Source organism: Pipistrellus kuhlii, unplaced genomic scaffold, assembly GCF_014108245.1.
Source record: "Pipistrellus kuhlii isolate mPipKuh1 unplaced genomic scaffold, mPipKuh1.p scaffold_m20_p_3, whole genome shotgun sequence".
Classification (NCBI taxonomy): Eukaryota; Metazoa; Chordata; class Mammalia; order Chiroptera; family Vespertilionidae; genus Pipistrellus; species Pipistrellus kuhlii.
The window spans coordinates 34,702,230-34,725,912 of NW_023425529.1; the positions used below are offsets into that span (position 1 = coordinate 34,702,230).

At 32.9% G+C, this 23,683-nt stretch overlaps 1 protein-coding gene across 1 annotated transcript in view; it reads right to left on the reverse strand.

The window, feature by feature from the left end:
* The window catches only part of ABCD2 (ATP binding cassette subfamily D member 2), a 49,372-nt gene that overhangs the window by 16,412 nt on the left and 9,277 nt on the right, over nt 1-23,683 (reverse strand). Inside the window, exons 3-7 of the mRNA XM_036458041.2 lie at nt 22,608-22,723; nt 18,932-19,100; nt 17,939-18,033; nt 13,453-13,598; nt 420-565 (exon numbers count right to left, since the gene is read on the reverse strand). Of these exons, the coding sequence (XP_036313934.1) occupies nt 420-565; nt 13,453-13,598; nt 17,939-18,033; nt 18,932-19,100; nt 22,608-22,723 (672 nt within the window). The remainder of the gene's footprint in view (nt 1-419; nt 566-13,452; nt 13,599-17,938; nt 18,034-18,931; nt 19,101-22,607; nt 22,724-23,683) is intronic.

The window sequence follows — 23,683 nt, forward strand, 5'->3', positions numbered from 1 at the left end:
CCCAAACTGCTCTTCCCTGCAAGCCTGGTCACCCCCAACTGCCCTCCTCTGCCATCCTGGTTGCACCCAACTGCCCTCCCCTACAGGCCTGATTGCTCCTAACTCCCCGGCCAAGCTGATCATCCCCAACTGCCCTCCCCTGCTGGCCTGTTCACTCCCAACTGCCCTCCCCTGCTGGCCTAATCACCCCCAACTGCCCTCCTCTGCTGGCCATGTTGGGGCCACTCCTCTTATGACAGCCATCTTATGATGTGAGGGCGGCCATCTTGTGGTGGCCATCTTGTGATGTCACACAATGCCACCTATATAACTTTATTATATAGGATAACAGCATATATTCAAATTAAACCACAGACAATTTACCCATTAATTTTAGAAATAAAGTTAAGTATATTAAACAAAAGAATGACAGAGCTTACCTCCTTCTCTTTGAACGATGTGGTAGAGGTGGACATTGCGTAGGATATATTCCAGGTCTTGGTCTGTGTAGCCTTTATCATGCATGTCATCCACTGAATCAGGATAGATGACTTGATCCCGAAGACTTCCAAGAGACATGTATGGCCTATGAAACACCAAGCACATAAGAATCCCAGTACAATGTCATTTCAGTGTGACATCCTGGTGGTCTGAAAATGCCATTGAAAACTTTACATACCATATTTCTAGGGTTGTATTTGTTGCCTAGTGAGGAGTATTCTTCCCTTGGGCATGGCAGGATAATACATTGCTATGTTCATATGAAGATTTACTGAAACTTAGCCACAAATAAATTTCTATTTCAAATCTAACAAGAGATAGTTGGATAGTTTCAGCAGCAGAAACACATGCTTGTTTTGCTATATTTTATAAATGTTGCTTCTGTATTTCATCAAATATTATTTAGGTTAACTATTATAAAATTTTAAGATTTTGCCCAGGATTGTAAACAAACAAAACTTTTCTTTTAAAAAAATGGCATTCAAAATAAGAGAAATGCAAATGAAAACTATCCTGAGTTATGTACTTGTACTTATCAGATTGGCAGAGTTTCAAAAGCCCAGCAACTCATTCCAACCTCTGGAGAAATAGGTGTGCTCATACAGTGGTGAAGGTGTGAAATGGTACAACCCTTTGCAGGGAATCTGGCAAACCAACGCATCACTTGGCTTTTGATTCACTTCTAAGAATTTAGTCTAAAGATATACTTCCCAAAACACCAACAGTAACAACAACTACAACAAAAGTGCATACTGTTATCCATTCAGATTATTTGTAATTGCAAAATATTGAAAACAACCGAAATGCTCACACAAAGGAGGCTGGCTGAGTAAACTATAATACCTGCCTCTTGTAGCCATAAAACAGGATGTGGAAACCTTTGGAAATTGATAGAATAATTTCCATAAGTTATTGTGAAGTTAAAAAAAAAAAAAAAGCAGAAGAGTAGATGTAGAGCAGGTATTCTCAACAGTACCATTCTGAATATACTGAACTACATATTCCTTTGTTGTTGAGGGCTATAGGATGTTTAGCAACATACCTGGTCTCTATTCATTAGACACTAGTAGCATCCACTACAGTAATGATAAAAAAAATTCTTCAGATATTGCTCCCTGGGGGGACATAACCATCCCCATTTGAGAACCATTGATCTATACATTCATCCCTTGGTATCTGCAGTGGGAGCTGGAGGAGGGATTGGTTCCAGGACCCCTCATGGATACCAATATATATATATATATATATATATATATATATATATATATATATATATATATATATATATATCTAAGTGACCTGTTGAATGGCCGACAGGCCAGTAGCTATGATGCACACTGACCACCAGGGGGCAGATGCCAACACATGAGCAGAAACCACAGGCATGGAAACATGGAACAGACTGATGAATCTCAGAGGGAAGGAGAAGGAGGGCAGGAAGAGATTAACAAAGATCTTATATGCAGATTAGAGGCCTGGTGCACAGATTCAGTAGGGTCCCTTGGCCTGGCCTGTGGGGACTGGGCCGAAACCCACACTCTGACATCCCTTAAGGGATCCCAGATTGTGAATCCATGCACCAGGCCTCTAGTATTTTATAAAATTACATATTCATTAAAGATAACAAATATTGCTTTATTAAAGTTCTATTTTCTCTTGATCATTGTTTTATATTATGTAAAATGGTAAAAACAGTACATCATCTATGTGTTTAATGAGGTAAGCAAAACTAAGTGTACTCTAATGGGTTTTGTTAATATATTTATTTTAAAATATTTTTATGAAGTTAAAGTTAATACAGAATTCTCTAGAAAGGCTATGTCAAGAAAATGTGGTGTGATGCAGAATCTATCTTGAAAGCACAAGGGAGTGGAGGACCCTATACCCAATGTTTATATGATTAGTTGCCCGTGATCCTTTTTCCAACTCAAAAGCCTGGACTATAACATGTTAAACTAGCTCAAGTTTCTCTAGTTCTACCAAAGTTATACATAATTAAAGTATCCTGTACTAAACTTTCCTTTCTAGATATATAGATCTATTCAAATTATCTTCTAATTATTTCAGGTAGATCAAGGACCATATCAGAATGTTATTAGCTTACTTGCTCTGGCCCATCAGAAAGAGAATCATGCAACATACAAAGTATAAGCAACAACAAAAGATTAGATTGCTTATAATTAGTAGCTATCAACAGAGAAACACTAACTACCTTTAATTTACTTTCTCTAAGTAAAATTCAGAATTACCTCTATTTGTTGTGAAAAAAACACGGGAGTAAACCCATAGGTATCACTATCACATTATAACTTTAATTATTATTATTTAAACAACTATCATAATTGTTTTTCTATGTGACCTAAAATTCTTTCAAATGCATGTATAATTAAAGCTGTTCATTGTAACAGTAAAGTTAAAATAAATATGTCTGAGGATCAATTCCATTCCCAGTGATTATGGCTTTTTATAGTTATTACTAGAAGCCTGGTGCACCAATTCATGCATGGGTGGGGTCCCTCGGGGTGGCCTTGGAGATCTGGCCTCAGCTTGTGCTCCAAGCCTCGCAGCCCCTCCAGGCACCCAACCTTGGCCTGACATTGCACCCTCACCTGCCTCACCATCCTGTCTGTGTGGCAATCCAATCCATCAAGGCTGGGACCCTGCCTGTCTCCCTCAGCACCTGGGAGCCAGGAGGCTGCTCCGCCCCCACTGCTGCTGCTGCTGGTCACCATCTGTGGAGCAATCAGGGGCAATTGGCTCAGCTCCCGTTTGCACTTGCCTTGGCCTGGCATCGCCCACTTTCCTGCTCCACCATCCTGCTGTGGTCCCACTCTTATTGGGGCCCAATGGGGCCAGCAGTGCCTCCACTGCCTCCCACTGGCAGTACTGTGTTGCTGCGCCCACCATGTTCCCCGACACCCTCCGGTGGTTAGCATACACACATCATAGCAAGGGGTCTCTCAGTCGAATGACCACCAAAGGGGACAATTTGCATATTAGGCTTTTATTATATAGGACATTACGAGTGTCTCAAGTTTTGCAATTGGTTTTATATTCCCCACCATTTTGTCCACTTAAATATTGACGATTTATGGTTATTTGGTAAAATGTACTGAGATTTATTAGGGTTTATAATTGTATATTTTTATATTATTCTCTATTTTTCTAATTAATAGGGACAAAGGTATAAAGAAGGAAAAAAACTACAGAAATGTTACCTCTGTGCTTGGAGAGTCTGGAATCATTATCCAAAATGCTAAATACTTCATAATCATCTAGATTTTAATTTTGAACAATACTAATAAAAGTTTCACTGCATTTTAACTATATTTAAGCATTTGTGAAGTTTAAGAATAAAGTACTATGCTGCTATAGTAATAAGTTAGCAATCTGAGAGCCATAAAATCTAGCTATTAATAATTCATATAAATGAATATGCTGGAGCCAATCTGTCATCAAATTTTTTTTCATGAACAGCAAAAATAACATTTGAGTGCTCAATTCATGAGTAACTTCTAAATAAGTAAGTAGCAAAAAGAATAAATACTCAACTGAAAATAGAGATAGTTACTTAATACTGAAATTATATTTTTAGGATAAGATATTTCCAGGCACCAGTGCAGAAATGTGCATTTCTTCTTAGGAGCAGGGACTGTGTTTATTTCCAACTAATAAAAACAATATTAGTGGAATTATCAAAGTATCAGTAAGCTAATAAGAATACAAATTATTTAAAAGTCAACTTTGTTAAGAATATTTATCATTATATTAGGTCACCGTATAAAATTTCTGATATTTTGATCTTTAAAAATTACCAATTCCACATGGCTTACCCTAATAACTGATTTATGAAATGAGAAAAAAAAACTTTTTAGATGCAATGAAATATTTTTCTATTCTATTTTAAAAAATTAGCCCATAGAAGAATTACATATGAAAAAAAAGAGTAACATTTTCCCAAACAATAGAAAGCTATAGAAAATCATATTTATGTTAATAGGTCCCTTTAAGAGATTTTTAAAAATGACTGTTAACAGTTACTACATAGGGTATACCGAAATGTATAAATTACAATTCTGTCAGACAGTAATCCAAAGATATTTATGCAAAGTTTACTTCTTTGAGTCTAATGGTATAAAGCAAAGAAATATAAGTGAATTTGCTACACAAAACTATTTCAATACTGAGACATTTTATAGCTAAAATAATTTCTTTTAAGAAAACATGCCTCATGACAAACATTTATTCCCATCCTAAAGAACATTATGTGACATATCTAGTGCAAGCAACAAAATAAAGTTTTCTCCCTAATTAGTATAAGGAGCCAAACTAATTTGGCAGTAGAAACCAAGTCGGTGCAGATATTCATTAATTTATTCAATTATTCATCAGAGGTCATGGCACAATATGCCAGTAGATATGTCTTAGGTTTAGTAGGATACCACCAATGCATAAAAAGACACCAGGTCCTCGTTAGTTTGGCTAAGTGGATAGAGCGTCAGCCTGTGGACTGAAGGGTCCCGGGTTTGATTCTGGTCAAGAGCACATGCCAGGGTTGTGGGCTTGACGCCAAATAGGGGGTATGCAGGAGGTAGCCAATCAATGATTCTCTCTCAACACTGATGTTTCCATCTCTCTCTCCCTCTCCCTTCCTTTCTGAAATCAATAAAAGTATTTTTTTTTAAAGAGACACGTAGATGCCCTTTCTAACTTATATTCTATAAAAATCTGTTCAACAATGACTCCCACATAACATAGGCAATCTGTTCCCGAAACAACTCCCACTCTCAAAGCCCAGATTTGTCTAATTTGGGGACAGTGAGACAGTGTCTGTTTGACCTATTAGGCATGGGGCTCCGCAGGTAGGCCTGGATTAAGCCCATATCACATTCTTCTATTCCAGTGGCCCTTCTAGACCAACATCCCATTCAGGCAATGGCCCTGCTGGCCAGAATCTTACTTGTTCTGCAGAGGACCTCTCTGTCTGTGTTCTGGCACCTAGAGATTCATTAAGAAGCAAAAAGTCCCCAAAAGCTAGAGATCCAGGGGAAAACAGTGATCGAGCTATTTAAACTAGCATTCCTCCACATTCTTACTTAGACCGCTTCTTAATTCATTAACCTGATATCCAAGGCAAAAGTAGGAAAGCATGGAGAAAGGAGGCAAGTTAGGTCTTTTAACCTCCCTCTGATCTCAGGTGCTTTCTGGTTCTTTAGCAGTCATTATATGGTTTTACATTTGTGGATTAAACATGTTGTTACATAACACAGTTCTCCTGTCCTTTAAAGAGAAAATCCTGGATTTGGAAAGCATTCATACAGACACAATTCAAAAGGAAGCTTGGGTTTTAAAATATGTACAAAGCTCATTTGCCAAAGGTACATCTTGCATGCTGTGCGGTTGTGCCAATGTTGGTATTATTGGTATTACTTGAGAGTTCTGTCCATTTTGCTGAATTTCCTATAACAATTTCCTATATTTTGGCAACATATAGGGTAAATCATGATTTTTTTTATGCTTAATATTTCAAAAAATTAAGATTTGCCTGTTTTATAAGGTCTGCTTTAAAATTAAGGGGATATTTTTGAGAAATTATTAAAAATTTTATAAAGAAATGAGTTTTAGAAGAATAGGAAAGAATAGAGAACATATTCAAATTTCAAAGTGACTTGAATATAGTTTAATTTAAAGGAATTCCACTTTTATATAAGAATTTTAGCTTCTTTCACATTAACATAAATGAATGAAAGCCAAGTACCTATACTAAGCTTTAGGCTAAAATTGGCTTAGATTGCCTGCACCCTCAGCATTAAAAGGACGCTGCTTTCAAACAATAGCTTGATATTAGTGCATTGTAAGCATACCAAGCAAACAGCCTTAGCTGGTGATATTCACTTGCAAGGTCAGGCAAGAGAATAGGAATTTTTCAAGATTGTGTCCCTTGCTGCAGGCAAGACAAAGTGACATTAGAGTCAGACATATCTAACTTCAAATATTAGTTCCAACATTTATCAGCTGGATGGCACCTAGAGGTTCAACCTCTCCAAGTTTTCTCATCTTTAAACTAGGGATACCAACACCAATCTTACGGGCTATCATACAGATAAAAAATTGAAACATAATATGTATAAAATAGTGATCAGAACACAACAGTTGCTTGACACATTGTAAATTAACTTAAAAAATAGGCTAGAGATGTTCAGCCCTTGCTCAAGATGTCCTAGAATCTATCAATTACCTCAGGAGGACATAAGATTTTCAAAATAAAAAAAAAATCAATATTAATTAAGTTTGTTTTTTAAATATATAGGCTACATCATTAAAAGAAAACATGGATTAGATACTGGCACTTCTAAAAGCTAAAATTTCATGTCATAAACTCTTTTTACTAAGAAAAACAGTTGAAGTAACTAGAAATTTTTTAAAGCAATGTATATTATAAAAGAATGATAGTTTGTTATTCCCCATATTTGGGGGAATACAGTGCTAGAAAAGCTTTAATGATTATGATTGTCTGATAAAATATTTAGGGTCAAATAGTGTCTTTTTTTTAAATCACAGGTAGGTTTTTTAATATAATTATTTTATTAATCTGAAAATAAGAGGTGGTGAGTACAGAGGGTTTGTATCCAAAGATTTGGTAAAGAATAACCCTGGTTCCGAACTGCGGGCTAATTCTAAGTATTAAAATCTCTAATTTCTTTAAACTCCAATTTAATTATGTAAAATATTCTATTTAGATTACTTATACAGAACATAGTCAAAATGGAAACAATTACATAATGGGTTGGTGCCCAACTGAAGGCTTTCTGAGAAGAGATATATGATGTATACAGATGATCCTCTGGAGGATTTAGAAGAAAAAAAAGGGGGAGGAAGCAGTAAAAAGGAAGCCTAGACTCTGCTACCTTTTGTGAGTAATCACCTGCTATCTTCTGTCTTTCTTCCCTCTATCCCTTCTATTCTCCCTCTATCACTTCTTCCCTCCTGCCTTCCCTGTCTCTCTTACACTCTCTGTCCCCCCAAACCACTACCAAATGTTTCATTTTCTCATTTTGGTGAGTGTTAGGATAATGATATTTTGATAGCAGGAGAACAAAATGACTCAATACTCAATATAATATTGGGCTTTTGAGGTTTTCATGACTGAAGACAGAGACATACTAGGGAATTGCTAAGTGACTGAGCCATAAATTAGTGGAGACTTAAGACTTAAGAGAAGATCTTAAGTCTACCCTTACTTAAGTAGTTGAAAAGTCAGAGGAACTGCACCAAGAATTAACAAAAGAAATCCAAGATCTGTATCCAAGTGGAAGAATTCCTGAGGGTCAGTAGGGAATAATGAGTTTCAAGAGTATAGTCACATTGCTTAAGAAATTCAGCCTCAAACAGCCTGAAATTGCAAAAATATTTTTAAAGTATAATCTGAGCAAGACTAAGAATTTTACCATAGATTTAGAGTGACTAAATCTATTTTTTAGATGAAATATTTCTTTGCTTAAACTTATAAACTATTCCAGTAATTGTCATATTCAACCATTAATGAAGATAAGATGAGGAAAATAAAACTGTTTTTATACTAATTCATCTACTACAACTTTTTAATTGTATTCTTGTACTATGGCCCAGATTTCTTCTATCTCGCTCTTATTATTAATATTACTAAAATGATTTCATAATTTTTTAGGAATTCAGGTTTCTCAGCTTTTAAACTGAACCATTCTCTAGACATATGGTAAAATAAATAAATAAATAAATAAATAAATAAGTGGCCTACTGTGCTTAATTAGAATATTTTCCCCTTAGTAGTTTACTTTTTTCTTCTGTGCATTGCATGACATTGCCAGAAATCCACTTTAACAAATCCCACTTTTACCTGATGAAAATAACATTTAATGTATATTTAATTATTGCATAAAGAGATCTATTTTCTACAAGGAAGTCTTTCAATCACTAAAAGGAAAATCAGGGTTTGTTTTTTTAAAAATAAAAGTCTGTTTATAACTTATGAAGTTTATTATGTAGGTACATGGACTAAATTCTATGTGCAATTTATAAGTGTTTTTTTTTTATTTGTTTGTTTTTGCCAATCTAGCATTTAAATAACATTTCACTGCTATCAATTAATGCAATAAAATATCAAATGATATTCATTAATGAGAATATCCTAAGTTGAAATCTTTAATATTAGATACTGACAAATATTTTAAAATAGGTTTTAGCAGTTTTTTTTTAATAATAAAAACTTATAACATTATTTTTAAATTTACTTATAAAACTCAACAGCTTTTAGAATATAAAAATAAGTGCTACATTTAGACACTTAGTTTACATGTACATTTAAATAAATTCTATGCTTTTCTGCAAGGTATAAGATTCTAAACATAAACACACATTGTCATGTTTCCAAAGCTATATAATCAAGATAAAATGACCTTTAACAGTAATTGTAAGAAACATTGTTAGTCTTCAAAAATATTTCTAATTCTTATTTTTCTTTTTAACTAAGTTGTAGTTGACCTTTTGCTTAGGCAAGAGTAAATTTCATAACTAAGAAGAAATTTCCCTGTGATTTATGTCTGTTGCAAAATAACATAGGTTTCTCTGAGGACAAAAACTGGACTTATGCACTTTCTTATGACCCCGTCCCCCATTTATACAATTGTAGTAAAATACATATAACATAAAAATTTTTATCTTAACCATTTTAAGTGTATAGTTCAGTGGTATTTTTCTTTATTTTTCCAATTTTACTAACATCAAATTGACATATAACATTATATAAGTTTAAGACATACAACATGTTGATTGAATACACATATGTAGCAAAATGGCTACCATGTAATGTTACCTGACACCTCTGTCACCTCACACAATTACCATTTCTTTTTTGTGGTAAGAACATGAAGATATACTTTCTTAATAACTTCCACACATATAATACATCATTTTTAACTATAATCATAATGCTGTGCACTATATTTTCAGAACTTATATATCTTCTAACTCTTGATCAACATCTCCCTGCACCCCCCTAGCATTAATGTTTCATTTCTCTGTTTATACAAGTTTGTTTTTTTTTAGATCACACATATACTATAGTAAGTGATATCACACAGTATTTGTCTTTGTCTGACTTACTCTGCCTAGCACAACGTCTTCAAATTTTAACCTTGTTACAAATGGCAGGATTTCCTTCTTTCTCATATGGCTGAAGAATATTCCACTATATATAAATGTGAGTTATATGACTTTTTAATATTTTTTTGATATTTAACCATTATCAGACACAAGGTTTGCAAATATTTTCTCCCATTCTGAGGGTTGCTGTTTCTTTTCTTTTTATTGCCTCTTTAGTTGTGCAGAAGCTTTTCAGTTTGATGTAGCCCACTACTGATTTTTGTTTGTGTTGCTTTGCTTTTGATATCATATCCAAAAAATAATTGCCCAGACCAATGCCAAAAAGTTTATTTCCCATGTTTTCTTCTAAGAGTTTTATGGTTTCAGGTCTCACATTCAAGTCTAATAAATTTGAGTTCATTCTTAATAGTGGTATAAGATAGGGGAACAATTTCGTTTTTCTTTATGTGGTGGTCCAGTTTTCCCAGCATCATTTATTGAAGAGACTATCTTTTCTTAATTAAGTAGACTTAGCTCCCTTGTCAAATATTAACTGACAGTGTTTATTTCTGGGCCCTCAATTCTGATCCATTAGTCTATGTCTATTTTTATTCCAGACTATACTGTTTTGATGACTATAAGTTTATAGTATAGTTTAAAATCAGGAAGATTGATGTCTCTGTATTTGCTCTTCTTTCTCATGATTGCTTTTACTAATCAGGTATTTTGTAGTTTCACACAAACTTTAGTTTTCTCTTTTATATTTCTGTCAACAATGACATTAGAATTGCACAGAATCTATAAATGGCTTTGGGTAGCATAGATATTTTAACAATATTCTTCCAATCTATGAAAATGGGATTTCTTTCCATTTGTTAGTTTCTTCCATTAACGTCTTACAGTTTTCAATGTATAGACCTTTCACTTCCTTAAATTTATGATGAACTTTATTGCTTTTTGATGCCAATGTAAATAGGACTGTTTTCTTTATTTTCTTTTCAGATAGTTTATTGCTTGCGTATAGAAACATGATTGATTTCTATATATTAATTTTGTATCCTAGAACTTACTAAATTTGTTCTAAATGTTTTTGGTGGAGGCTTTAAAAATTTTTATATGTAAGATCATGTCATCTGCAAACAAAGACAATTTTACTTCTTTCCTTCTGATTTGGATGTCTTTTATTTCTTTATTTTGCCTGATCACTCCAGTTAGGACTTCCAGTGCTATGTTGAATAAGACTGTGAGAGTAGGCATCCTTGTCTTATTCCTATCTTTCAATCTTGCACTGTTGAGTATTATATTAGCTGTGGGTTTGTGGCATATGACTTTTATATACCCAGGTATGTTCTTTCTATACTCACTTTTTTTTTTTTAGAGTTTTTATCATGAAAGCATGCTGTATTTTTTCAAATGCTTTTTCTTGTGAAGAATGAGTATTCTGCTGCTGTTGGATGAAATGTCTGTACATGTCTGTTAGGTCCTTTCTGTGTAAAGTGTGGTTCAAGTCCAATGTTTCCTTGTTGATTTTCTGTTGGGATGATGTACCCAATGTTGAAAGTGGGGTATTGAAGTCCCCAATGATCTTTCTCCAGGTCTGTTAGTATTTGCTTAATATATTAAAGTGTTTTGATATTGGGTCAGTATATATTACAATTATTATATATTCTGGATGAATTGATCCCATTATCATTATTTAATGACTTTCTGTCTCTTGTTACCATTTTTGACTTAAAGTCTATTTTGTCTAAAAATAGCTCTCCTTTGGTTTCTATTTGCATAAAATATATTTTTGGATCTCTTCTCTTTCAGTCTATGTTTGTCCTTTAGGCTGAAATGAACCTCTTGTAGGTAGTATGTAATTGTGTATTTGTTTATTCTTTAATCCATCCAGCCACCCTATGCCTGTTTTTTAGAGAATTCAGTCCATTTACATTTAGAGCAATTATTAGAGTTAAGGAATTATTAATCCCATTTATTGTTTTCTGGCTGTTTTGTAGTTCTCTTGTTCCTTTCTTCCTCTTTGTAGCCTTGTTTTGTGAATTGGTGATTTTCTGTAGTGGAATGTGCTGATTCCCTTCTCTTGACCTATTGTGAATCTACTACATGCTTTTGATTTATGATTCCCACGAGGCTTATATAAAACATAACAGTCTGTTTTAAAATAATAACTTAGTTGTTATTACATACAAACATCTCTACCATTTTACTTTCCCCTTTTATGTTTTTAATGTGGCAATTACTTCTTTTTATATTTTGTATTCATTAACAAATTATACGCGTTATAGTTATTTTTAATACTCTTGTTCTTTAACCTATCCAACATTACAGTATTCTGAATTTGACTATATGTTTACCTTTATCAGTATGTTGTATATTTTCATGTTACTGATTGGCATCCTTTCATTTAAGTTTGAAGAACTTGCAGTGTTTCTTGTAAGGCAGGGTTAGTGAACAAATTCCCTCAGCTTTTGTCTGGGAAAGTCTTTATTTCTCCTTCAGTTCTGAAGGATGACTTTCATGGATTATATACTTTCCTATGTCTTTGGACTATCTTATATTGCTTAAGTCACAGCTATATTTGAGAACTGTATCCTTCAATTTACATATGAAATTTAAAATAGCTAAAAACATAAGATTTATTAAGAAAGTAGAATTCTATGATTCAACAATATTTTACTCAAATAAAAAATTAAAATCAGTCTACTTAACAAATTAATGTCTGAAACTTAAACTTTCGGTGTATAATTTAGCTTTCTGCTTCAGACGGTTTCCCAAAGGACTTTAAGATACAAACAGAGAATATGATTCTGGTGTCACAAGATGGTCATTTACTTTCTGTTAAACATGAGTGTCCATGATATTGCTTATATCCAATATTTTCTTACTGCCAATGCAGTGCTTCATTTTCTTACATGTCAGGTAGCTTCCTGCTACTACCATAGACCTTACTTTAAATAAAAAGTTCCACAAAACCTTATCTGCCTAACTATAACATATGGTCTAAAATTTAGACTCATGGGCAGGATGGTATAAACACTTTCTGACAAAGAAAAGGGGGCAAAGAAGACATGTGATAGCACCATACATCATGTAACATTTATATTTTCTCTGATACTATATCCTAGGTGCTTTATTGGCTTCCACACAATAGTCCTCTAAATATAATAAGAGTACTCTGTGTTATCCACCTAACCCAGGGTGAGGATAGATGGAAAAATTAATGGGTCAGATGAGTATAAGGTATATCTCTTCTTCAGATTTCATTTGCTCTTATTCCCAATGAATGATGCAAATTTGCAAGTATAACTTTACATTTAGATACTTTTAAATTTTTTATGAAGATGACTAAAGACCAGAAGAAATCATGTTCCTTTTTAATATTTCTATGCTTACTTTGCATATGTTCAAACCATTAATTAATCATATAGCATAAATGTAACAAAAACTATTTTATAGAGGCTCCTTAAACATAACTGAACAATTTTTGAACATATGAATGAAAGTAGCTTGATGAAAAAATTAGTATAATATCCAAGTATTATTTTTTTCTGTGATAAGAGATAATCTGACCTTTAAGGTGAACTAATTATTCTTTGGACTAGCCTGCTATTCCTTCACATTAACATCTATAGCCTTTGAATGTTCATTATAACCAGTCAAATGTTAAAGTGAACAGAAGTGATATTGTCCTGAAAGTAGTATTGTCCCTTTTAGAATTGGATTTTTATTTCCTTAATAGCTTCTCTAGTGAAAAATGCTTAAAGATTACAAACTGAAGAGCCTAAAGAATCAAGAGAATTAAAAAGTAAAGAAAATTATTTCTTGTAATATAAATTTTTTTAAACCTACCTTTGTGGAATATAGAACATATGTTGGGGAGGTGGCTTATAGAGGACTCCCTTGTACACAGGCCAGAGCCCACTTAAAATTCTGAAGAGAGAACTCTTCCCACAGCCATTGGGACCAGTTATCAAAAGATGCATTCCTTCTTGTACCTAAAGTAAGAAATAAAATTACAAACGGCAAAATAATTTCTTTAGCAGCATTTAAAAGTGATTTATTAAAAACAAAACAAAACAAAAAAAACTTTCAAACACATGATAACCTAGGATGGGCAAGGAATCAAAGAAAAATAAATCAGGATCAACAGTCTCAAATTTGGCTTTAACTATGCCCTGAACTAAAAGTATCATAAATTAATGAATCTCAAAGGCAGTGAATCTGCTTGAAATGATCATTTGGCTTTCCAAAATTTTAATTGGGGCCTCATAATCAGATACTATACACATATGTAGAAACATAACTACATGGAAAATAAAACACTGTTAACATTTAAATTAAAATATATTCAATTTCATTTCATTTATATTAATGTTTATTTAACTTTACATTGAATGGAAATACAATTTCACTGTATTTGTCAGCTGGAATTATTAGCTATAAAGCATAGTTATTCTAAGAGCCAGCTGGGTTGATTAATTTTGTACTTCAGCAGTCTGAAATGTTATAGAAACCACAAAAGCTCATAATCAGAGAAATAAATTTATTCCAATTCTGCTCTATTCACAGATAAAAAATATATGTTTACTAAACCAAGACAGAAGAAAAAAACAAACAAAAGGATTATAATTTAGTGTTATGTCTAGGGATGTATTAAAACATATATACGTGTGTGTATATATAAATATATATATATTTATATATATAAATATAACAATATATATGTGGGTATATAAATACATATGCAGTTGTATAGATATAACAGTATTACAAGTTATTTATCCATTATCAATCAGACATTTCTCCTTAGAATCTTTCATCTTATTTACCATTTAAATTTAAACATTTAAATATCATGAATCACTTTTCTACTCAGTAGGCTTGGGAAGTTATCTTAGTGTGGTATTTGAAGGGTATTGTGAAGAACAAGGAAAATAAACACCATTTAAAAATTTCATCTACTTCAAGAACAACTATATTTATAATTAGTGATTTAAAGGTGAATATAATATGAAAGTAAGAGATAAAGAAACTACAGTATGTGTGTAGATATATTTTTGTAGAGTATGAATACAAATATCTAAGTATCAATGATGTAGAATACATAATATTGAAAACTCAAATATGAAAGAGCATTATATAATTTGCATTATATAAGTACAAGGGACCAACCAGTTTAATGTCTATCCTAGTGTTTTGCTGTGTATACCATAAGCTGAAATCTTTTTGTTGAAAGAAGATAGTGGGGAAAGGAAAGAAGGGAGGAAGGGAAAGAAAAAAGAAGGATTGGGATGGAGGTTAGATAAAGGAACTAGGAATGTATATACTAAGTATATCTAAAGCAAAAGTGGTTCAGATTCATATTCTGTCTAAATAATTAGACATTTCCTTGGCAAACATTGATTGAATGTTTATTGAATATCTACCATGTGCCTGACATTCTTCTAGGCACAGTGGATACAGTGTTGGCCAAGACAAAGTCCTTGTTCCCATAGAACTTACATTTCAATGGGAAATACAATAATAAGAACGTGAACAAAAAATTAAGTAATGATAAATGCTATTATGACAGCAAAAGAGAAAAATTTATTATGGAAAGATGGTGGCATTGTGAGTCTGGTGTAGGGGCTTCTTTTGACTTGGTGGTCAGAAAAGTTCTCTTTGAGGAGATAACACTTTGTTTGAGCCTGGGTGACAAGAAGCAACTAGTCAGCAAGCTTGAGTCTACAAAATATTTAGATTTTTTTTCTAAAAAAAATATTTTCTTTTCTATTAGATATTTTTTTTCTAAAATAAATATAGATTTTTTTCTTTAATTGTAGCCAAACTAAAATGCTATTTTGATACAATAAAGTTCAAGGAAAATCCTGTGGAAAACCCAGAAAGAATTAATTTGTGATTTGCTGTGCTCTTTGACTTGAAAGAGGACTAAGAGAGTTAAATGTTGTAGAAGCATAAATACTTCACAAATGATGTCTTTAAAAGTATCACCACAGCAAAAGATAAATTCACAAAATAATAGGGTCATTCTCTGTTAGGAATTCTCAGCAATGTAACACATTTTGAGTCATAATAGGAGACTTTAACTATATTATTACATTCATATTTAAGCATGTTTTCTGATATTTAGGACATAGAGAGTATAAAGTATAAAGAATTCCCTGCTCAGCTGGCTACATGTTGAGCTTAGAACTACAGACCAGGAAGTCAGGGGTTGCGGGCTCAATCCCTAGTATAGGGCATGCAAGAGGCAGCCAATCAATGATCCTTTCTTACCATTGATGTTTTTCTCTCTCTCCCTCTCCCTTCCTCTCTAAAATCAATAAAAATTATGTTTAAAAAAGAATTCCCACATTTATTAAATTTTATCCTCCTATTTTTTTTTTTTAATGAGAACCTTTTCCTTTAAAAACCTGTTTGTCAATCCATGCAGAGGAAACAACTTTTTATTATATTTTAGGGACCTGAGACTTCAAATAAAACTTCCTATCAGAGTCAAAAATAAACAATTATTATAAAATTGTACGATAATAACATCTTTGTAGCACTTTAAAATATATAACACATTTATTAGATTATTTTAAAATTTACTTCATATAAAAATAAACTAAGCTCTGAATTTTTTTACAGGAAGAGTGTGATGTAACACAATTATGTAATTAGTAGGTGGCAGAATTTAAGACTCTTACTCTGTTTAATAAGTGGAACAATAAAAATTGATATTATGAAACATAACCTAAACAACTAAAGTGTCCTACAGTAGAGGACTGGATAAAGAAGATGTGGTACATATACACAATGGAATACTACTCAGCCATAAGAAAGGATGAAATAGTGCATTTGCAACAACATGCATGAACCTTGAAAATATTATGCTAAGTAAAATAAATCAGTCAGAGAAAGCTAAGAACCATATGATTTTCACTCATATGAAAAATCATATGATTTCACTCCAAGGAAACAGCCAGAAAGGATGAAAAACCCTCTGTAAATGGCAAAAGGCTCAGCCAGTGCCTAAGCAGGGACTTCATTTAAATCGAACCTTTCCCGAAGTGAATGACTACAACCCTCCCTGGATCAGGCAATTTCCATGCAACACGGGGACCCAGTTTCATTCAAGCAATCTCAGGCACGTTAGCTCGGGCAACGGAGAAGGAAGGGAAAAGGCATCAATGGCATCAGGACCACAACCGGTCACCAGAGGTGCATGGAGCACCTTTCCGAACAGCGCCCTGCGGGGGTGCCTTCTCGCACTGCAGGAGGTGGAGCTCCTCCTCGCGCAATTTCAACTGGGTGCTGGGCCTCTAGTAAATTATAAATTGTTAAACTATTAATAAGTGATTAAATATTCTATGTATGCTTCTTCAAATGTTTTATTTCAAATTTATTTAAGATTATGGTGCACTTTTGGTACCTAACTGTTATCATGTTCAGATTCAAATAACTAAAGAATTCTATAGGTCTATAAGTGGAAAAATAAAGCCTCATCAATTGTAGTTAAAACACAATTTCTCTTCTATTTATTAACACAGAATTTTTCTTGTTCAGTACTTATCCATTTCCAGCTCCCTTACTCATTGTTAAATACCATCTTTGATAATTAAACCTTGACTACAAAATCCATACTAAAAGCATGTATTGTCATGTTTATAATTCTGTTATCAAGTCCAATGGTGTCTTTGTTTGAACTAAAGCTCTTCTGCCTTCATTACAGTCATTAATGCTTATAAGCAAATTATTTTGTACTTGAATTCCAAAATATTTGAATTTTACAGTGCCTTAAATAAAGGCCTTTGGTTTAGTCACTGTTTTTTACATCATCAAGACATAAAATGTTAAGTAATAACTCTTATTCTCAACAGAGTTATTAGAAACTAAAATTCCAATCCACAAATCTGATTTTTTTTCTAACAGAAGATGTGATTATTTAAAACACAATTAAATTTAGAGAATCTGTAATAATAGAAGTAAAACTGCTAATGACCTTTAACCTTATATTTTAGTAAATTTATTTTAATTCAGGCTTGTAGTTTTTAAATGATTCCTATAAGAAAAAAAAAAATTTATTTCCAGATAATGTTTTTCAGGAAATTTCCTCAGTGCACTACAATTTTGATATATAACCTGACAATAAAACGGTAGAAATCAAATTTCTCTTTTTCTCTGCTTTCTGAGGAAGTAACTGCTTCTGTAATTGAGCCACTGTGCATACCTTTCTTGATTTCCCCTCCTGTGCATATGCTCCTCCAAGTATTTAACATAAGGTATATGAATTCTGAGTTGTTTTGTATTAGTGTGATGGCAACAATCAGAAGATTCTTGAATATCATCTTACTTTGAAGTTTAGACTGGAAGCCACCACTTCTCCCGTTGGTGTAATTATGGGAACATTTTCACAAATAATTCCATGATCCACATCAATAACTTTTCCTGAGAGATAAAGAACATTTTAAGTTACAAAATTCATCCCATGTTATTGTTAATTAAATATCTTAAAGTATAATGTAGCATGACAGATTTATTATAAAGATACTTCACAGTAATAAATCATAAAAATAATGGAAATATATATTATATTTAAAGCAAAGTTTAATGCATAGTGGGATATTTGACACTCTATTTAGAAAATCTCTATCAGAAATTTTATTTTGCAATAATCTGATGTCAAAATCATGAGAGCAAAGCCAAACTCTATCTGATGTAACCTAGTCATCGTCTTTATAACCACTTATTTCTCTAAATTAACCTTTCTTCTGAATAAACATAGTCTTGAAAAAAGGAATTAAGACACAGAATAACACAATTTAAAAAAACAGGACAACCAAACTTAAGTTTTAAAACACAGAATGAAGAACATTAGCTCTAGTTCTGTTCATCTTAAAAGCAAACAATTCATTCTGCCATATGTGCAGTTTCTAAAAATAATTTTAGAAATTTTGTCCTAAATAAAAGTACCATAATAATTTTTATACTAATGTTAGTCACCACTCCTCAAATTGCAACACTAACTTTGGGGATAATTGTTTGAATAACTAAATGTTGGTTCCTTGTAACAATTAAAAGCTATCATCTAAAGAACTTTGGTTCTGTTCATAAACACTTAAATACAGAAAACTGAAAGCTAAAAGCATTTAGACAAATCTCAGTGGATAGGGGAATGGAGTGAATGAGAAGAGATTAACCAAAGAACATACATGCATAATCCATGGACACAAACGATAGTCTGGGGAAGGCCTAGGGTGGGGTGGAGGGTGGGTTGAGGGGGGCAAAAAGTGAAAAAATGGGGGACATCTATAAAACTGTCCACAATTACAAAGCAGTTTAAAACCTTTGATTTCCAGTGTGTCATTGAAGGGTAACTCGATAATAGCTCCGTTCTTGTTATGGTTTTCAGAATCTTGCATGACAGCAGTTCTCTTATAAATGCCTCTTTTTACTTCATCAAATACCCAAAACATATTGTACACTCGAGCGGTATAGCCTGCTAATTCAGTGACCTAAAACCAATGCAGAGAAATAATACAGAGTTAATATACCCAAGATAGACTTTTAAATAAATGTACATTCATATAAGCTTCATGATTTAACATCAAAGGTCCTATTTTATTATTCATGAAAAATAGATAATACATCTGATAACAGAAGCAAATGACAGAAAAAATGTTTCCAAGAGAGCAACATAGCTGCCCAGTTAGCATGGCTCAGTGGTTGAGTGTCGACCTATGAACAGGGAGGTCACGGTTCAATTCCTGTTCAGGGCACATGCCCAGGTTGTGGGCTTGATCCCTAGTGTGAGGGTTGTAGGAGGCAGCCATTCAATGATTCTCTCTCATCGTTGATGTTTCTATCTCTCTCTCCTCTTCCCTTTCTCTCTGTAATCAATGAGAGAGAAAGAGAGAGAGAGAGAGAAAGAGAGAGAGAGAGAGAGAGAGAGAGAGGGAGAGAGAGAGAGCAATTTAGCAAGGTGTCAATGTAAGATTGATTGGAATTATAAAATATATAAAAATGTATTCATTCAAGTCAGGGTTTAAAATTAGAGATTTCAGATTAGTGAAACTTACAAACCTTTCAGTCAAATTTCTGATTTAGTCCGTTTTCATGACAAATTTCATTTCCAGCCGAAACCGGTTTGGCTCAGAGGATAGAGCGTCAGTCTGCGGACTGAAAGGTCCCAGGTTCGATTCTGGTTAAGGGCATGTACCTTGGTTGCGGGCACATCCCCGGTAAGGGGTATGCAGGAGGCAGCTGGTCAATGTTTCTCTCTCATCGATGTTTCTAGCTCTCTATCCCTCTCTCTTCCCCTCTGTAAAAATTCAATAAAAATATGTTTTAAAAATTCATTTCCAGAAAATTAGAAATTTTGTGAAAAGCTTAAATTCATTCAAAGAAATAATTATTCTTTATTTTGGTTTTTTTTTTCTTCAATTTAAAATGGAAGATTTTAAATAGAAAAAAATACATTTTTTTTCTTATTATAAAATGAATGTTTCTGAGACAAATTGATTATCAAAATTCCTAAGGTTGGCCAGAGAAAATACCCCTGCTAGAGGATACCAATATTGTGAATGAGCTCAATGAAAATGTCAATCATTTTCAGTCTAAATCCCACAATTCACATTATTTTTAATGGTCAAAGAAAAACATTAACTATGACTTTTTTTTTTTTTTTTTTTTTTTTTTTTTTAAGGAGAGAATGTAACATAATGCAAGATAAAATCTTTGCTTCAGTCCAGTGGTGTCTTGCTTTTATTTTGCCAGTAGTCCAATTTAGACAGAATCTTCAGCTGTTTTTCTATTAAAAGAACATCTTGTTAGCAAGGTACTGTAAAATGTGACTTATCTCCTGTCAAGACCATCTTTTCTCAGTGAAAAGTAAAGCACAAAAACCATTTCATTACAGAAATGTTTACAAGGAAATTGATACCAAGCAAGGCATGCCACTAAAGAATGCTTCTTAAACAATAAATTGTGAAATATTTCAACAATGCTGACATGTAGGTAAGATTTTTGTGTGTGCAAAACTTAAGCAATAAATAAGTAGATGTTATTGCTAAAATCCTCTATCACATGTAATTAGATTGTATTGCATTTCTATATGTTAATATTATAACCACTTAAAAGGTAATTTCTAAAATGTTATCTTAGGAGAATTTCTTGAGTTTACAGATAGAGAAAATCAGAGCTAAAGATTAACAAAATATAGATTCAAATGAAATCTGAGTAAATATATTCTGCTTAGAAAAAAAATCCAAAACCAATGTAAAGGTCAATTGAAACGCAGGAGCCAATGAGTTAGTAGACCATGCTGCAAGGTAGAGTGGGCAAAGAGTGGCTGAAAAAAACCCCCCAAAAATGTGAATGTGGGTTAATTACTTTGGAATATAAGAGAGGGACTCTGAAAAGGAACCTTGTTACCCTTTGGGGCTAGCAAAGAATGCACAGTATTTCCATATGCTGTCACAGTAGTAGTAGAATTGTTTGGCAGTGACCAGTCTATGACTCAAAAGCACATTCAGGCAGAATAAAGCCAAATGCAATTATTTATTGTGTTGGAGATGATCTTGAAAAACTAATTGATATTCTTTCTGTGACTTAGATAGCAAAGTGTTAATGTGAGATAGATAAAATTTTTATTTGTCATTTAATTTTAATGATAAATAATATGTTATATTAAAAAATCCCTAAAACTGTCTCAGATGATCAAAATTACTATTTGGAAAAAAATGTTTTCATTGAGTTGTTTTGTTATATGGCCCTAAATATCTGTTTTACTTTGTTGGCTTAAAAAATCCAAACTCAATTAAATTGTTTAATAATGAAACTGAAAAATTTTGTCAACAAATCACAAAATTTATAACTCTTTTATATGGTTTATTCAAGGCTGATTTAATAGGTACCTAAATTTATAATGCTGATCTGGCAATTTATATTGATAGAAAAGTTATACTAATAATTAATAGTGAGACTGACTATCCTTGGGAATATTATCAGTAATATCTCAATTGAATAAAGTGGTTTTTAATCTTAACCCTTAATGGTCTTATTACTATTATTTCAACAAATATTTATTGACCACATAGAATAATCCAAGTACTAAAAAGAATATTAAGAATATAAGGATGAGTTAAGACAGTTCCTACTTTGCACTCAAGGTCTGGTGCAGAAGATAGACAATTATAAAGTGGTAAAAGATCAGATGTATTATGAACACAGACAAGGAAGGCCCAGACTCTGCAGGGAAAGTAGGAAGAAGGTGGAATCACAAGCATTTTATATGTGTTTGGTGAGGCTTAACTTGTCATGAAGAATGAGTAAAAGTTTGCAAGGTAAATAAATAATTTTATTGAGTTTAACATTTATTCAGCACTTAATATGTATTGTTTTCTGACAAAGTCAACACTATCATTATTTTCATTTAACAGATGAGGAAACAGGCAGGTTAAGGAACTTGATCAAGTTCACATAATTTGTAAATACTGGAGCAAGAATTTAAATTTAGGCACTCCAGAATCCACACCTAAGGACTTATCTTTTTAGTTTAAAAACAAATATGTCATATATAGACAAAAAAGAAGAATTACAATAGATAGTGTCAAAATTAAAGGATATTAGCAGCAATATATAATATTTGGGAATTGTTCTCCCTTAACTTGATTATACACTTTGCCTTTTTTAAAAATCCTAACCCAATGATGTATTTTCATTGGTTTTTAGAGAGAAAGGAAGAGATATGAAGAAAAATATTGATTTGAGAGAGGAACATTGATTTGTTGCCTCCTGTATCCACAGAGACTGAGGATCAAACTCACAACCTAGGTATGTGCCTGGATGAAAATCGAACTTGTAACCTTTCAATGTATAGGACAATGCTCCAAACAACTGAGCCACCTGTTGCAATTTTTGATAAATATATGTTTTCAAAATAGTAAGTATATCTGGTAATTTACATTTTGCTTGATTTTCACACATTTTATGCTAATCAAGTTGACAAGAAATGCAAGTACCTCTTTATATGAAGACATAATCCGTTCAATAGCATCAGCTCCAGAGGCCAGTAAATTTCGAGCAGTGGTAAAGGCTTCTGTCCGTTCACTAACCATAGCTTGTTTTTGGCCATCTTCTAAATATAAAAGCAAATTACAAAACTATTTAGTTTTTTTCAGTAACTTAATATTTTTTGTATACAAATAAAGTTGTGGTTACAACAGCCATATGTAAAATGTTCAATAGTATTAGCAATTTTCTAGATATTTAATGAATTATTGAAAATATAATAATTGTACCAGATTTTATCTAAAGCTCCCTTTTATTTTATTATTTTTTTCTAGAAGAAGAGCTGGAACAATTAAATCCATAAGAATTAAGTATTTTCATTTAGCATTCTTTCAACCCTTTCTAAATCCAACATTCTACTCTTATTGCAGGGATAAAATACTATTGATTTTGTCAATGAAATCCAACTAACTGTAATATAAGCAAATTAGCAGACCCTCATAATTTAGCCTCTCTCTACCAAATTCAATAAACTTTCAGCTTGGTACAGCAGCTCCCAAATTTGCAATACTCTGTTTACCCTTTGATATCTATCTATATATATGATTTCGTCTGACTTTAATATACTTCCACTATTCCTTTTATTGCTAGCTCTTCAATAGTTAATTTTTTTAAAATGATTTCACAGAGGGAGAGGAAGAGGGAGAAGGAGATAGAAACATCAATGATGAGAGAAAATCATTGATTGGCTGCCTCCTGTATGCCCCACAGTGGGGATCAAGCCCACAACCCAGGCATGTGTCCTAACTGGGAATCAAACTGTAAACTCCTGGTTCATAGGTCTATGCTCAACCACTGATCCTCGCTGGCCAAGCTAGAGTTAATTCTTTAGTACAGGTTTCAGACCAGAAACCCTGGTCTAGCTTTTCTAATGGACTAAAAGTTACTTAAGGGGCAAGACTGTGTGTTTTATTCCTTATTCCTAGTTCTCAGAAGAGTGTCTTTCACATAATACTCCTTAATGTATATTAAATGAATGGATGGGTGGATGGATGGATGGATGGGTGGATGAACATCCCAAATTTAC